Source organism: Atractosteus spatula, unplaced genomic scaffold, assembly GCF_055471065.1.
Source record: "Atractosteus spatula isolate fAtrSpa1 unplaced genomic scaffold, fAtrSpa1.hap1 Scaffold_199, whole genome shotgun sequence".
In the NCBI taxonomy this organism is placed as follows: Eukaryota; Metazoa; Chordata; class Actinopteri; order Semionotiformes; family Lepisosteidae; genus Atractosteus; species Atractosteus spatula.
The window spans coordinates 18,565-34,179 of NW_028296762.1; the positions used below are offsets into that span (position 1 = coordinate 18,565).

The following is a 15,615-nucleotide window of genomic DNA, read 5'->3' on the forward strand; positions in this document are numbered from 1 at the left end:
CTTGGAACAACGTGTTTTTCGAGAAATTCATACAATTTGCGAAATATGAAATACAAATCTTGCTTATGTTGCAGAATAAATACTGCCAGCTGGGAAGAATATGACAGCATTTTTTTTCTTTAACCAAAAACCTGCAAAGGGAGACGTTTTCGTTGTGGAAGGGCAAAACAGTAAATATGTTCCGTTTCACAAAATTCACACTTACGAACGGCGCAAGTCGCAGGTGATTCACTCCTCTTGACTAGGTGGCGCTAGGAGGTGCAGTTAAGTTTATATCAGGCTGCAGAAACTCCTCTTTCTCAGCTCCGCTTCTCGATTGTTTTGAAGTCGCGGCCGCGCTAACGAATGACGTCATCACACGGCGCTACACAACATAGCTGTGGGTGCTTGAATGATTTTCTTTCTATAAAGAAGAAAGTTGTTTTTTTTAATAACTTCAGTTTCTGAAAACGTAGCATCTTGTCAGCTGTGTTTATGCTTGAACAGAGCACAGCCCTGACAACAGAATCTGTGAAGAATAGAAATAAAGAAGCTGTTCTGTTTAAACATCGCAAGTCAGCCTTTGTTTCTGATCGACTCTGAAGAAGGATGGCGGAGTACTTGTTAAATCTGGAAATCCAGCTTGACTCGTTCATGCACGTTTTGCTCAAATCGATCGTGTATGAAGTGTCAGAAGTTTTTGGAAACAGGATGTCTGACTCAGAACGAGTTTGAAAACAAACTCCGCAGCGTCTCCCAGGTCCTGGTGAGACGGGCCGTGTTTAAAATCACACAGTGTGTGCAGGACATTGTCGGGAGTGAAATGGCGCAGCTGAAGAAGGAAAACGAGAGCTTGAAGTGGAGATTGCAGCTGTGGGAGGAGGATTCGGGAGCAAGAGGAGATCAGGGTACCCAGACGCTTCCCTGTGAAGTCACTGCAGAAATAAAAGAAGAAATGGACATGAAACTGTTGTCAGGTCAGTGTGGTGACGTGTATGAAGTCAGAGTATGTGTGTGTGTTTAAAACCAGTGTCTATAACTTCCTCACTGGTGAGGTCTGTGTCTGTATTAACTCCTCTGGAATATTAATCCACTATATCTGTATTAATCCCTCTCTCTCTTAGTGCATTGTTTATGTACCGTACTGTGAAGTAAGTATGTCTGTATTAACCCCTCTCTCAGTGCAGTGTTAATGTACTGGAGTGTCCAGTCAGTATGGCTGTATTTACCCCTCTCTGTCAGTGCAGTGTTAATATGCTGTAATTTCCAGTTTGTCCTTGTTTGTATAAAGTGTTAATGTACTGTAGTGTCTAGTCAGTATGTCTTTATTAAACCCTCTCTGTCTCAGTGTAGTGTTAATGTACTGTAGTGTCCAGTCAGTGTGTCTGTATTCACCCCTCTCTCTCTCAGTGCAGTGTTAATGTACTGGAGTGTCCAGTCAGTGTGTCTGTATTAACCCCCCTCTCTCTCTGCAGTGTTAATGTACTGTAGTGTCCAGTCAGTGTGTCTGTATTAACCCCCCCCCCCCCTCAGTGCAGTGGTAATGTACTGTAGTGTCTAGTCAGTGTGTCTGTATCAAGCCCCCTCTCTCTCAGTGCAGTGTTCATGTACTGTAGTGTCCAGACAGTGTGTCTGTATTAACCCCCCCCCCCCCTCAGTGCAGTGTTCATGTACTGTAGTGTCCAGTCAGTGTGTCTGTATTAACCCCCCTCTCTCTCTCAGTGCAGTGTTAATGTACTGTAGTGTCCAGTCAGTGTGTCTTTATTAAACCCTCTCTGTCTCAGTGTAGTGTTAATGTACTGTAGTGTCCAGTCAGTGTGTCTGTATTAACCCCTCTCTCTCTCAGTGCAGTGTTAATGTACTGGAGTGTCCAGTCAGTGTGTCTGTATTAACCCCCCTCTCTCTCTGTGCAGTGTTAATGTACTGTAGTGTCTAGTCAGTGTGTCTGTATCAAGCCCTCTCTCTCTCAGTGCAGTGTTCATGTACTGTAGTGTCCAGTCAGTGTGTGTGAATCAACCCCTCTCTGTCTCAGTACAGTGTTAATGTACTGTAGTATCCAGTCAGTGTGTCTATATTAAACCCTCTCTGTCTCAGTGTAGTGTTAATGTACTGTAGTGTCCAGTCAGTGTGTGTGAATCAACCCCTCTCTCTCTCAGTGCAGTGTTAATGTACTGTAGTGTCCAGTCAGTGTGTCTATATTAAACCCTCTCTGTCTCAGTGTAGTGTTAATGTACTGTAGTGTCCAGTCAGTGTGTCTGTATTAACCCCCCCTCCCCTCTCAGTGCATTGTTAATGTACTGTAGTGTCCAGTCACTGTGTCTGTATTAACCCCCCCCCTCTCAGTGCAGTGTTGATGTACTGTAGTGTTCAGTCAGTGTGTCTGTATTAACCCCCCCCCCCTCAGTGCAGTGTTGATGTACTGTAGTGTCCAGTCAGCATGTCTGTATTAACCCCTTTTTCAGTGCAGTGTTAAAGTACTGTAGTGTCCAGTCAGTGTGTCTGTATTCACCCCTCTCTCTCAGTGCAGTGTTAATGTACTGTAGTGTCCAGTCAGTGTGTCTGTATTAACCCCCCTCTCTCTCAGTGCAGTGTTAATGCACTGTAGTGTCCAGTCAGTCAGTGTGTCTGTATTAACCCCTTTCTCTGATTGCAGTGTAGTGTTAATGTACTGGAGTTTCCAGTCAGTGTGCCTGTATGAACCTCTCTCAGTGCAGTGTTAATGTACTGTAGCGTCCAGTCAGTGTGTCTGTATGAACCGCTGGAGAGGTGCGTTCTTGCGGTTGGGATGGTTGTGGGCTGCAGGAACATCAAGTCCGCTTCCCGCATGAGTGGAGGGATAGTTATTTTCCTGCAATCTATTGATCTGGCAAATGCCCTGGTGGTAAAGTGGGTTGTCCTGGACGGCACCTTCACCCCGGTGCTGCCGTTCACAGCCCCAGCTCGGAAGATCACCCTCTCCAATGTGCCTCCGTTCATGAGAAACGAGCTGCTGTAGAGGGAGCTGTCCTGTTACGGACAGGTGGTCTCTCCGATCAGGAGGGTCCCTCTGGGCTGCAGGGGACTTCAACTGAAGCATGTCATCTCTTTCCGAAGACAAGTCTACGTGATCTTAAAAAAACCCCATGGAAGAGATCAATGTGGATCTTAAATTTCGGATTGACACCTGTGATTATGTTGTATTCGTGACTTTGGAATTGACGAAGTGCTTCAGGTGCGGGAGCGAGGGGCATGTGGTGAAGAATTGCCAGGAGGCCAGGAGACAGTGTCAGGCAGCGGGGAGTGGAGCAGTGCAGGGAGGCAGCAGGGAGGCAGAGCCCACGGCCGGGGTGCAGGAGAGGAGATCGCTGGAGGGGGCAGGTGAGCCCGAGCTGGTGGTGTCCCATGCAGGAGAACAGATAGCAAAGAGTGGACCACCTCAGCCCTCAGATGGGAGCTCCCCACACCGGGGAGCAAGATACGAGCGCTGGCGGAGCAGGGGAGCTGCAGAGCCCCGCTGCTCAGGAGAGTCAGGGAGAGAGAGCAGGCAGTGACACCGACGGAGGAAAACTCGTCACAAGTGGCAGCGAAAACTGTAGACACAGTGTGGGGAGGAAATTAATTAACATCCAGAAAAATAGACAATGGTTTTAAGACACCGTGGAGAAAGCGCACGAAAAAATCTATGCAGAGTGCGGTGCAGAAAAAGCACAGCACAGAGAGCTCGGTGGAGGGCGGCTCTGTCGCCGGCCCAGGGGCCGCGAGTGACTCCGACACTGGGAGAGTAAGGACGCGCTGGAGTGTCCTCGCCGCCGCCGCCCGGAGCTCCTCGGAGTCCGGGAGCAACGATGACGAGGGCGGCTTCCCAGACTCCTCTCTCGCCTCGGGCTCCTCGGCCCGGCAGAGCTGCAGAGTAGGCTACAGTTTCCAGAGCATCAGGGAGTTCTTAGAGAAGACTAAAGGTAAGAGGGGAACTGTGGTCGAGGACTTTTTTCCCGACACTGAGCTCTTTGTCCTCTCCGCGACCCACCATCTGAAAAGGCTCAGGTGCGAATGACTTCAGCGATCAAGAGAGATGGTGCCTGAAGAGCTTATTGGGTAAGATCAGGGCAGGACCGCGGAATGCACCTCAGCACGAATGAGTCCCGTCTCTTACATCACATCACTATCCGTCTGCGTGCTATGTGTCTGTTTGTGTTTTATGTTGTTTCTTTTTTTCTTTTCCGCAAACATGGGCGGCATTAGAATAGGGAGTTTGAACACCAATGGGTGCCGGAGGGCTTTGAAGCGAGCTGCGGTGTTGGAGGTCATCAAAGAAAACAGCCTGCAGGTGACGTTCCTGCAGGAGACCCACACCGACAGCTCCAACATCATTGCCTGGCAGCGGGAGTGGCAGGGGGACATTGTGTACAATCATGGGTCCCCTGTGAGCGCGGGGATCACGGTGCTGTTCTCTGTGGGGTTCAAGCCCCTCTCTATCGCCGTCCATGAGGTTGTGAAAGGTCGCCTTTGACTCATGCGAGTAGTTTACAGGAAGAAAACCTTTGTTTTTATTAACATTTACGCATCCACAGACGGCGGAGAGAGGGTCACCTTCTTCAGGGAGCTTGAAAATGCGCTGGTGACCTGCCAGCCTGAAGAGCTGGTCTTCCTGGGGGATGATTTTAACTGCACAGAGAGCAGCACACTGGACAGGAATTATGCAGGAATCACGGAGAGCCACATGGCCTGTCGGCCAGGGAGCTGCGCAGGATCCTTGTCAAATCTGACCTCACTGACATCTGGAGGAGATGTCATGGGGACACGAGGCAGTACACCTGGGCCCAGGTCTGAGGGAACACCCTCTCTCTGGCCAGGCTTGACCGCATCTACTGCCGTAAACATCATTACAGCATCGTCAAGCAGTACTCCCATCTGTCCAGTGGGCCTGTCGGACAACTGTCTCACCATCTGCACAGTCGTCGTCCCATCAGTGAGGTCCCGCAGTGCCTACTGGCACTTTAATACCCAACTGCTTGACGATGCTCACTTCTGTGACTGCCTCGTGTTCTTCTGGTAGCAGTGGAGGAGTCAGAAAGCCCACTTTGTCTCCCTGAGGCAGTAGTGGGATACTGGGAAGGTGCAGATTCGCCAGTTCCACCAGCAGTACACTGGAATTGTCACGAGAGGTATCCGTGAGTCCATGAAGGCTCTGGAGAGAGACATTCTGGAGCTCCACCAGGCTCTGGAGTGTTGTGCAGACAGGAGGCTAATTGATAACCTCCACACTCAAAAAGAATCACTCATTGGCCTTCTGGACACAAAAGTACAGGGAGCTCTAATAAAATCTAGGGTTCAGAGTGCATCACAGGTAGACGCCCCGACTCGCTACTTCTTTGGCCTAGAGAAGAAACCGGGCCAGAGCAGGCAGAACCTCTGCCTGCGCTCGGAGACAGGGCAGGAGCTGCACGAGGCTGGGCAGATCCAGGAGAGGACCATGCAGTTCTACAAGACACTCTTCTCCAGCGAGGCAAGTGAGGACTTGGTCTGCACACGCAGGTTCCTTGAAGACCTTCCACAGGTCCCCGAAGAGGAGGGGGCATGGCCGGAGAGGCCTCTATCCCTGGAGGAGCTCTCCACTGCACTCAGTGTCTTGAGTAATGGTATGACCCCTGGCCTTGATGGCTTGCCGGCCAAATTCTACTGTGCCTTCTGGGCCGTGCTGGGACCTGACCTGCTGGATGTGTTCTCGGAAAGTCTGGAGCACGGGGACCTGCCACTGAGCTGCAGGAGAGCTGTTGTCACCCTGCTGCCTAAGAAAGGGGACCTGTGTGACATTAAGAACTGGAGACCTGTTGCCCTGCTGTGTGTGGATTATAAAATCCTGTCCAAAGCTCTGGCCAACAGGCTGAGGGTGGTGCTGGGATCAGTGGTGCAGTCCGAACAATCGTACTGTGTACCCAGAAGGACAATCTTTGATAATATATTTCTGATTTGAGATGTTGTGGCCACCTCCAGACTATTGGGTTTAGATACTGGTCTCATTTCGTTAGACCAGGAAAAGGCCTTTGATAGGGTTGAACATCAGTATTTGTGGAGAACCATGAGGTTTTTCGGATTCAGCTCTGTCTTTGTTGCCATGATTCAGGTGCTGTACAGTGACATCTTCAGTGTGCTAAAGGTCAACAGAGGGCTGAGTGCTCCGTTTCCAGTGCAGAGGGGAGTCAGGCAGGGCTGTGCACTCTCAGGAATGCTCTACTCCCTTGCCATTGAACCTCTGCTACATCAGCTGCGCCGGGTCATCAAGGGGCTGTCCATCCCGGGCTGCCCCAATTCTACTGTCAAGATGTTGGCATACGCTGATGACATCATGGTCGTGGTCGGAGGAGAACAGGATGTCAGGGCGCTACAGACAACTTTGAATGATTTCCAGTGGCTATCATCAGCCAAAGTAAACTGGGCCAAGAGTAGCGCCCTACTCCTGGGAGAGTGGAGCGAGACGGGTCCCCCAGTCTTGCCAGAGAGGTTCAGCTGGACCAGAGGAGGACTCAAATACCTGGGGTTGTACCTGGGGGACAAGGCCAGTGTGAGGAAGAACTGGGAGGGGCTCCTCGAAAAAGTGAAAGGTCGGCTGGACCGCTGGCGCTGGCTGCTCTCCCAGATCTCCTACAAAGGCCGGGTTCTGATTGTCAACACCCTGGTGGCTTCAATGTTGTGGCATTGCCTGCTGTGCCTGGAGCCAGCAGCTGGACTGATCGAGGAGCTGCAGGCCACGCTTCTCGACTTCTTCTGGGATGGACTGCACTGGCTGTGGAGGGGTGTCCTCTATTTGCCCAGAGAGGACGGAGGACAAGGACTCGTTGACATCCGGAGCCGGGTGGACGCCTTTCGTATGCAGGCAGTACAGAAGCTGCTGTATGGCCCGGCCTCGCTGTCCTGGAAGGAGCTGACCTTCACCCTGTTGCGTCTAGCAGGACACTTCGGGATCGACTCTGTTCTCTTCCTGATGGACACCAGCAGGGTTGACCTGTCTCCACTGCAGCCTTTCCAGCGTAGTCTCCTGAAAGCCTGGCGGCATCTGCACGTGCGGAGAGAGGAGGAGCGGCCCAGTCTATACTGGACACTCTGAGAGCCACTAGTACACAATCCGTGAATGGACACAGAACTGGGCCGCTCCTTGGACTTTACCAGCAGACTGGTCCGCGCCAATGTCACACAACTCCACCACCTGCTTGACGTGGATCAGGACTGCTGGCGCAGCATGGAGTGGGCATGTGACGCTCTGGGACTACACTCGCGGCGGTGTGTGGACGGGTTTCTTACTCAGCTTTGCTCTGCTCTGCTCTGCCTCTTGAGGAGATGCTGCTAGTCCAGGATCTGTTTGAGGAACGCCACCTTCCAACCACACAGCCTCCTTTCCCTGGTCTGCTAGTGTCTCCTGCACTCAGTCCCGGGCCGACAGGATCTCTCCTTGAGTCCCTTGCTTCAGAGGAGAGGTCTCTGGCTGGTGTTGGGGGGAAGTGTCTATATAGACTAGTTGTAACATCTAGACACCAAGCCCAGCTGTCTGCACTCCCTGACACTCCCTGGAGGGCTCGTCTGGGGGTGCCAGATGGTGTCCGGCCTGCCTGGGGTAGCCTCTACAGATTTCCCCTCAACAAAAGGGGCCTGTCCCTTCTGCGCTCAGAGGGAGACGGTGTTCCACTACTACAGTGCCTGCCCCCACCTGTCGCCCATGTTTGCCGTGTTGATTTGGCTCTTCATCAACCTTGGCCTGGCCTTCAATTACATTATTTTCATGTTCGGGGTGGGTCATACGAAAAAACAAAAAACTCAGACCCTCCTCGCCAACTTTCTACTGGGCCAGGCCAAACTCACCATCTACAAGACTCTGAAAAATAAGATCTCTGGTTCCGGGTCTGTAGACTTGGTGAGGATGTTTGAAGGGTTGGTGAAGAGCAGGATGTCGTTAAAATATATGTTTTATATTATCTCATAATGACTGTGGAACATTTGAAAAGCATTGGTGTTTTGGAAACGTGCAGGATTGTGAATAAAAAATTAATATTCCAATTATGATTTTATTTTAATAATTTTTAAGGTGGGGTCCTAAGAATCAAGATTCATACTTTCTTTATTTTTTCTGTCAATAAAGATTGATTGAACACTGTCTCTCAGTGTAGTGTTAATGTGCTGTAGTGTCCAGTCAGTATGTATGTATTAACCCCCCTCTCTCTCAGTGCAGTGTTAATGTACTGTAGTGTCCAGTCAGTGTGTCTGTATTAACCCCTCTCTCTCAGTGCAGTGTTAATGTACTGTAGTGTCCAGTCAGTGTGTCTGTATTAACCCCTCTCTCTCAGTGCAGTGTTAATATATTGTAGTGTGCAGTCAGTGTGTGTGAATCAACCCCTCTCTCTCTCAGTGCAGTGTTAATATACTGGAGTGTCCAGTCAGTGTGTTTGTATTAACCCCTCTCTGTCTCAGTGTAGTGTTAATGTACTGTAGTGTCCAGTCAGTGTCTATGTATTAACCTACCTCTCTCCGTGCAGTTTTAAAGTACTATAATATGCAGTCAGTGTGTCTGTATTAATCCCTCTCTTTCTCAATGCAGTGTTAATGTACTGTAGTGTCCAGTCAGCATGTCTGTATTAACCTGTCACTCAGTGCAGTGTTAATGTTCTGTAGTGTCCAGTCAGTGTGTCTGTATTAACCGCTCTCTCTCAGTGCAGTGCTAATGTACTGTAGTGTCCTGTCTGTCAGTCTGTCTGTATTTACCCCCCTTCTCTGAGCAGTCCATGGCTGTATAAATGCCTCCGTCTCAGTGCAGTGTTAAAGTACTGTAGTGTCCAGTCAGTGTGTCTGTATGAACCCCTCTCTTAGTGCAGTGTTAATGTACTGTAGTGTCCAGTCAGCATGTCTATATTAACCCCTTTCAGTGCAGTGCTAATATGCTGCAGTGTCCAGTCAGTGTGTCTGTATTTACCCATCTCTGTCAGTGCAGTGTTAATATGCTGTAATTTCCAGTTTGTCTAGTGCAAGTATTCACATTACTCCTATCCTGGAGTCCTTGCACTGGCTTCCTGTCAAGTTTTGTGATGCTTAACAATCCTCCTGCTTACCTATAAGGCTCTCTATGGCTTGGCACCTCAGTACCTGTCTGAGTTATCGCCCTACTCCCCACCTCACAACCTTCACTCTTCTAATTGTGTTCAACTATTTGTCCCCCAGTCCTTCTACACTCTATGGGTGACATGGCCTTCTCCTGTTTTGCCCCAAGCTCTAGAACTTTCTCCCCAAGGATATCAGAGTCACTTTCTCTAAGCTTCTTCAAATCCAGACTCAAAACCTTCTTCTTCAGAAGAGCCTTTATTTATCTGTTCTTTACCCCTCTGCTCCTACTGGACTTAGTACCACCATCTACTGACTCGTCTAACTATATTCTCATCATGCTTATATTGTGTCTTTTTTGTTGTTGGCCTTCTGTAAAGTGCTTTGAGAAGCCACCTTTAAAGGTGCTATATAAAATAAAGTTTATTATTATTATAAAGTTATTGTTTTCTTTTCCTGTATTTACAGGCACAGAGACCAGTGCTCTCTCTGATGCTGGGGACATGGCTCCTCTTGAACAGCAGCACAGTGAGGAGGAGTGGGGCTCCAGTTTGGTGCAGGAGAGAGAGCTCACTGTCGCAGAAGGGAAAGAGACACTCAGTGAGCAGCACACAGAGAGCAGACAGAGTGTCGAGGATCTGGACTCTGTGACCATGATGAAGACAGAGCCTGAGAGTGAGACACCTGGGCTCTTAGTATGTGATGATTTTATAGATAAGATTAATAATCTGGACTCGAACAATATTACACAAGGTTGTAATGAACTGGGCTGTGTCTCTGTACGAGAGCACAGTGAAGAACTGGATGTTTTAAATCTTACAGAACAGGACATGAAGTCCAAGTTGATTGACGCTGCAGAGCAGCAGACTGATGTACCTGGTGAAGAGAACAGTACTGAGTCACAGCACACAGAGAGGAGTCAGTACAGGGAGGAGCAACAGCAGCTCCTACAGGGCTTGATAATTAGGCCTTGTTCTGTTCAAGTGGAGAGACTGTCATTGCAGAGACTCAAACAATCATATGATCCCTTAGTATCTGATGGCTTTACACACAGGTTTACTAATCTGGTTACTGAGAAAATTGTTAAAAGTTTTAATGAACTGGAGAGTAGGTCTGTTCTTGGGCAAAGAGGAGAACAACTGAATGAACTAGACAGTTTTAGTCTCAGAGAGCTGGAGAAGGAGCCCCGGATGATTCACACTGCTGAGCAGCACACTGAAGGACATGGTGGAGAAAACAAATCTCAGCACACGGAGCAAGACCATTCCATGGAGCATTGGCAGAATAAGAGACCCCAGTACAATCAGAGAATGAGGAAGAATCACTCAAGGCCTTGCTCAGATGGAGTGGACAAACTGCCATTATGGCACAGAGAGGAGCAGCGTTTCTGTCAGTCTAGCAAATCAAAACCCGACCAGCACCTTCAAACGGGAGAGAGACCATTCAGCTGCAGTCAGTGTGGGAAGAGTTTTATTCAGTCAAGTGACTTTAAAAGACACCAGCGTATTCATACGGGAGAGAGACCTTTCAGATGTAGTCATTGTGGGAAGAGTTTTAGTCACTTGCAGCTCTTAAAACAACATCAGCACATTCACACAGGAGAGAGACCGTTCAGCTGCAGTCAGTGTGGGAAGACTTTTAGACAGTCAAGTAATTTAATAACCCACCAGCGCATTCACACAGGAGAGGCACCATTCAGCTGCAGTCAGTGTGGGAAGAGTTTTAGTCAGTCACATGCCTTAAAATCCCACCAGCACATTCACACAGGAGAGAGACCATTCTGCTGCAGTCAGTGTGGGAAGAGTTTTAGTTGGTCATGTAACTTAATAACCCACCAGCGCATTCACACAGGAGAGAGACTGTTCACCTGTAGTCAGTGTGGGAAGACTTTTAGTCAGTCAAGTAATTTAATAACCCACCAGCGCATTCACACAGGAGAGAGACCATTCAGCTGCAGTCAGTGTGGGAAGAGTTTTAGTCAGTCAAGTAGCTTAATAGCCCACCGGCGCATTCACACAGGAGAGAGAGCATTCAGTTGCAGTCAGTGTGGGAAGAGTTTTAGTCAGAAAAGCCACTTACAATCACACCAGCGCATTCACACAGGAGAGAGACCGTTCAGCTGCAGTCAGTGTGGAAAGAGTTTTAGTCGGTCAAGTAGCTTAATAACCCACCAGCGCATTCACACAGGAGAGAGACCATTCAGCTGTGGTCAGTGTGGGAAGAGTTTTAGTCAGTCAAGTAGCTTAATAGCCCACCAGCGCATTCACACAGAAGAGAGACTGTTCAGCTGCAGTCAGTGTGGGAAGAGTTTTATTCAATCGCATGACTTAAAAAAGCACCAGCGCATTCACACAGGAGAGAGACCATTCAGCTGCAGTCAGTGTGGGAAGAGTTTTAGTCAGTCACGTAGCTTAAAAGCCCACCAGCGCATTCACACAGGAGAGAGACCGTTTATCTGCAGTCAGTGTGGGAAGAGTTTTATTCAATCGCATGACTTAAAAAAGCACCAGCGCATTCACACAGGAGACAGACCATTCAGCTACAGTCAGTGTGGGAAGAGTTCCAGTCAGGTGACTTAAAAAAACCAATTTAGTCACCAGGTTTTTTATTTAATCATAGTCTAAGTCAAGTCAACTAAAATGTCTTTAGTTCAAGTGGGTAGGTGCGTCAGCATGTGACATCCGAAGAAGGCTCCACAGCCGAGACATTTATTTTCTTCTCTTTTCAGCATGGAACAAACCTTTACTTGTTCCCAAAATGTCTATTAGTCATAGTCACTTTGTAGTCACCCAATTTTGAGTTCGTCTGGTCAGTTAAATTTTGACTATACTCTTATTTACAGTTGACTAAAACAGAAATAGTTCTTGTCACAGAGTTTAATTTATGTGGATAAGAGAGCATATATATCAAATACAAGAAATATTTATGCAATAAAGGGTAAATAATAAAGAATAAGATACTGTATGAATCTCTTTTAATAAGAAAATCTATTTTGGCACCGTTAGTAATACTTCAATTTTTTTTTCAATGCAACTGCAGACAGGACAAGCTATATATACAGTGCCTTCAGAAAGTACTCACACCCCATTGTTTATTTCTCATTCTGCTGTGTTGCAAAGTCAAATTAAATCATATTTAAATGTTTTTCTCCACTCCTGTAGAAGCAATTCTTTATAATGTTCAAATGAAATTAAGTATTTATAATTCTGAAGACATCTATTAAAAATAAAAATGGAAAATTACTTAATTGATAAGTATTCACTCCCTTTGTTTCAACAACCTAATTTGGGTCAATTATCTTGAGAGATCACACTAAATACATTAACAAGGTACACCTGTGTTCATTTCAAATTCACCGGTGTTCAATTGCTTGATTGCACAATAGATATCACTGACTGTGAGGTCTCACTGAAACAGCAGATCAGATCAGTCCTGCTGTCATGAAGACCAAGGAGCTACCTTTGGAACTTTGAGATGAAGTTGTTAGGAGGAAAAAAAACTGGAGAAGGTTATAAAAAGATTGGCAAAGTTTTGAACCTTCCTAGGAGCACCGTTAAATCCCATTGTAACTAAATAGAAAAAACATGGCAAAACCCAGACACTACTAAGATCAGGCCCTCCTACCAAATTGAGCAACCGGACAAGAATGGTGATTGTCAGAAAAGTGACCAAAAGTGGCCAGCTCCAACACTGACAGAGTTGCAGAGCTTTTTGGCTGAAATGGGAGAAACTGCAGACACAAACAATCTCTTGTAATACAATACTTTTGTAAATGAGAAATGTAAATCTTTCATTTTGAAAAACAAATGTTCTTGAATAAAAAATATTTTTGATTCATAAATGTGTTGAATTTAGTGTTCTTAAAACGAGGAAAAAATGTTAAAATGTGGAGGTGTAATGGGAACAAAATGCAACAAAATTCCACTGGGTGAATACTTTCTGAAGGCACTGTATATACACTCATCTACTGTGACAAGACCCTGCTGACACTACCCTGACTCAGGTAATTCACACACACAAAAACACAAGACAAAAGGCATTTTAAGGTCAAGCAGGATTTAACACAACAGAGTGTAGAAGAAGCTACACCACTCCATAACCCTGCTTCACAACAACTAACACTCATCTTCTAACTCTGCTGGTATTCTCAAGCTAACCCTGTCAGCCTGTTGAAGGTGTAACTGACAGGTATCACATGATGCACAGTTTATATGCACATCCTATTCACTCCCGGAAAGATACCAGTGTGCAGCATTAATGTATCAGCTACTACCAGAAATATTTGTTTATGGATAATGTCATAATGCATTTATTTTACATTGTTAGAGAGTGAGACTGCAGGGAGGAATAAAGATTTCATGATACTATTACTGTTACACCTGTAGCGGCAAGGCTTATTAAAATACAGGAATTAAGTTTTGCGCTCTCTTGCCAGTGAGGCCCCATCTCTCTCTTCATCTCTGTGGTGCAGCCACAGATAAGCTATTCATGCAGGCTGATTTAAGGTTTCTTTGATAAGGGACAGCTCCCAAATGGGGATGCACTTAGCTAAGCCTGGCTATCATGATCAATGGTCATCCATTGGCGCCTATCTGTCTAGGGAGTGCCAGATGGACATCTGGACTGCATTCCTAAGTGTCAGGGGTGAGTTACTCACATCTCACCTTGATCAACCAATCAGGAACTGGTAGGGCCGAGTAACCCACGTGGGTCTCTGATGCCCATTAAACTTTCAGCCAATGAACGACCTGAAGTTCCTCCAGGTAAAAACAGGCAACACAGAGGGCCTGAAGAAGAATTCCAAAAAGAACAATTCCAGGGGTGTGAATGATTCCAGGACAGGACGGCCCGCAGGCCAGAACAGTTGGGAAGTGCAGGACATTCTCGCAGCACGCCTCCTGACCATCCTGAGACTCAGCCAGGACCACCATGTAACGGCCAGTGTGTCCGAGTGCCAGAACTTTCCTTGTTCTAAGAGTCTAGAGCGGAGGTTGCCAGCGCGTAACCAGAGGATCCACCCGAGGTTAGCACCAGCAGCAGGCCTCGTGAACAGGTCGGAACTGTGGACAGCTGAATCAGTATTCAGAACTAGCGTTTCATCAGGAACGAACCGTTCTTCTTCCTGACCAGCTGGGACCCACAGTCAGTTTTCTCCTGTGCACAAACTTTGCTAGTTAAAGCCAACACTAACTAGCCGGTCTTCAGAGAGCAGCGCAGCAGGAATCTCTCCAGCCGCACCGAGCACCGCTTGGCACCTAGCCAGAGAGCACGGATTGGACAGCAACAAGCCTGCAACTGTTTCTTTGTCCGGGGGAGATCTGAATCCCCAGAGATTGGATGAGTATTCAACTTCACTGCATTACTGCTCGAGAATTCAATTGTTATCCCAACCAGTTGATATCAATTTAATTCCTAAGAGTTATGTACTTGTTTTGAGTATCTAATGTAGAAGTTGTAACCAAGTTCATTCAAGAAACGGTCTAAATGAATGATATACTGAATGTATGTCCTCTTGATATGTGTAACTCTTTGTAACTGAATGAATATATACCTTTTGTTTTCTGCTTACCCTCACGATAAGATCTGTTAGATTTACATGCACCTTCTATGTATTAATAAATGTATTTTAGTGTATTAGTACCTGTGTGTGTGCGTTGTTTGAGTTATACCGCATGGTTGGATTCTAAGGCCATTAAAAGAATCATTTTGCGATTTACTGCCACAATTAATTATTGTCCCAGTAAATGCCCAAACCCCTACAGAACTGGTGCCTCATGAGAGCACACTACAACAGCATTCTGACCTTTTTTTTATTTGGTAGCTAGTACTGAATTGATCCCAGGATGTCATCCATTTGTTTCCTGAAAGAAAACTATCCCACCACCCTTTGTGTGAGCTACTGTCTCCCATGCTCATTTTTAAATGTACTTCCCTGTGGTTTCCATTTGTGAAACAACTTGGATATTTAGCTTGTTCCATGCTCCCACATCCCTTTGTGTAAAGGAGTGCCTCCCTTCCTGACTGGAGGACCTCATCTAGCTGTCTTGAATGAAGTCAGGGTATCGGCTTCAACACTATCACTGGGCAGCATGTTCCACACACCTACAGCTGCTTTCGTAAAGAAGCCAATTTGAAATTCACTTGTGCCCTCTAGTGTACTAGTACAGTGTACAGTAACACTTTGGTATTTATGAGGGTTAGGTGCCTTGAGGTCTCCTCAGATGGTGAATTTTCAAACATGGAACTTAATGCCTTGCGGGAAAATATGTGTGGTTCCACAGTTCACAAAACCATAATTATTTTTGTTATAACTATATCAGAAATAAGTGATATTAGTTATTAGTATTTTTAAAGAAAATTAGTACTGAAAACTTCAGAAAAGCATTCCGTCCTCCCTATAATTCTAATTATTGTATGTGCAAACTAATAAGATCACTGCTATATAACAGATTACCATGTACTGGACTAAGTTTTTCTTTTCATTGTTGTGTGCATTTTCTTTCCTTTTAGATCTTATTTTTATTATTGTTAAAAAATGCAGCACTATCGTCTTGTAATGACGTTTATTACCTC

At 46.6% G+C, this 15,615-nt stretch overlaps 1 protein-coding gene across 1 annotated transcript; it reads left to right on the forward strand.

Annotated features, from left to right (window-relative positions):
* Positions 1-355: 355 nt before the first annotated feature.
* Positions 356-14,674, forward strand: LOC148808713 (uncharacterized). Its single transcript, XM_088909377.1, has 2 exons — positions 356-956; positions 9,511-14,674. Exons 1-2 carry the CDS (start codon positions 662-664, stop codon positions 11,619-11,621), a joined length of 2,406 nt encoding a protein of 801 aa, XP_088765503.1. The 5' UTR covers positions 356-661; the 3' UTR covers positions 11,622-14,674.
* The last annotated feature ends 941 nt before the right edge of the window (positions 14,675-15,615 follow it).

What these genes read in the sequence shown, in the direction of transcription:
- LOC148808713 (XM_088909377.1), top strand. Translation starts at nt 662, where the DNA reads ATGAAGTGTCAGAAGTTTTTGGAAACAGGATGTCTGACTCAGAACGAG. An exon ending in GGACATGAAACTGTTGTCAG is followed by an intron (nt 957 to 9,510) that starts GTCAGTGTGGTG and finishes CTGTATTTACAG; the next exon opens with GCACAGAGACCAGTGCTCTC.